Source organism: Camelus dromedarius, chromosome X (genome assembly GCF_036321535.1).
Source record: "Camelus dromedarius isolate mCamDro1 chromosome X, mCamDro1.pat, whole genome shotgun sequence".
NCBI classification, from domain to species: Eukaryota; Metazoa; Chordata; class Mammalia; order Artiodactyla; family Camelidae; genus Camelus; species Camelus dromedarius.
Genome location: NC_087472.1, coordinates 31341840 through 31343436, shown reverse-complemented (window position 1 = coordinate 31343436; position 1597 = coordinate 31341840). Strand labels below are relative to the sequence as shown.

The following is a 1597-nucleotide window of genomic DNA, read 5'->3' as shown; positions in this document are numbered from 1 at the left end:
TAAAAAGTTCCCTTTAATTGACTATTTTCCTCTCACTCTAAAGGTTTCTAAGGAATTACAAAAATAGCTCCTTTCAACTGAGAGCTCATAGTTTTTTCAGCAAATCAACTACGTGTGGTATTTGGGGGGAACGTAGGGAATGTTTACAAAACGATTAAAAATTTGGCAAATACTAAATATTTTTAATATTTCTGTACAGGTATCCCACTTTTGTAGGGTTCCGTCTGTGGAGAACGCGGTTTTGCCATTCTCTTTCTTCTGATTCACTGAAGGTTTTGATAAGAATTGCAGGTAAGAGCTGGTCAGTCGTGTCTACGATTTTGAGGCGCCCTCCGCTCACCGAGTCGCACAGCTCCTCCTCAAGGCACCGCCGCGCACTGAGCCGCCTCTGAGAGAGAAGGTTCTGGGTGCAAGTCAAATGGCCCCCAGGGGCCCAGTCATTCTGAGGCGGCACTCACTTGGGTTGCGGAGGTCAGACCCTCTCAGGGAGATCAAAGTGATTTTTCGTCCGCGTAGGAGACGTGGGTTTGACCTCTCTGTAAAGTTCTCACGGATAACTGGCAGGCATAAAGCAGCTGAGGGGAACGGATGTCATTTTTCGACATGAAATTGCGTGTTGCAAAGCTTTTCTGGTGGAGGTCGTGGAAAGTTTACAGGTCACCTGGTGGGGGTCACGGAAAGTTTAAAGGCCACCAGATTGCCACTCGGATTGGTTGATGTGCGGCCAAGCCGCGGGGCATCCAAGGACACGTGACATGGCCTGCCTTAGCGACACGGCTCCCTGCCCCGCATCCTATCCAATCAAATCTGCAGATTGGCCGTGACGTCAGGCAAGGCAGGCTTTATAAACCGGTCCTCTCAGCGCCTTTGCCCTTCCTTCTGAGCTGTGGGGGAGGCGAGACACTCCGACATGGATGAGCCGCGGTCCGCCCACACTTCGCAGGAGATCGTGGATACCGAGGAGCGCAAAGAAGCCGAGTCCAAGAGCCCAGAGCAGAAGATGCCGAAGCAGAAGGCGCCGAAGCAGAAGGCGCCGAAGCAGAAGACGCTGAAGCAGAAGACACCCGTAAGCCGCCAACGCCGTCGCCGCCGCCCAGCAGACGACTTCACCAGTTTCGCCACTTACTTCCGCAGGGTGCTGAAGCGGGTGCACACAGGCCTGAGCCTCTCGCAGGAGGCCGTGAGCGTCATGGATTCGTTCGTTAAGGACATCTTCGAGCGCATCGCCAGCGAGGCCGCGCGCCTGGCCCGCTCTAACAAGAGCCTCACCATCACCTCCAGGGAGATCCACACCTCAGTGTGCCTGCTGCTGCCCGGGGAGATCGGCGAGTACGCCATATCCGAGGGCACCAACGCTGTCATCAGGTACACCATGTGCGAATGAGCTGCCTCAGGACCACCTGAGCATCGCAAACCAAAGGCTCTTTTCAGAGCCACTCACTTGGCGGGAAAAGACCTGTAGCACTGAAAAGTCCGAGCCACTCTGGTTTGTCGACCTCTGCCACTCTGTCCATGTGTAAAGCGTTTCTTCCCTGAGGGAAACATTATGAACCTTATCAACTCCACTTGAGTGTACGTCTGTAGAGCCATGGGTTCC

The 1597-nt window shown here is 53.8% G+C and overlaps 1 protein-coding gene across 1 annotated transcript; it reads left to right on the top strand.

Annotated features, from left to right (window-relative positions):
- Nucleotides 1-910: 910 nt before the first annotated feature.
- On the top strand, nucleotides 911-1384 carry LOC116150941 (late histone H2B.L4). The gene has a single exon (XM_031446465.2). The coding sequence runs from the start codon at nucleotides 911-913 to the stop codon at nucleotides 1382-1384; it is 474 nt and encodes a 157-aa protein (XP_031302325.2).
- The last annotated feature ends 213 nt before the right edge of the window (nucleotides 1385-1597 follow it).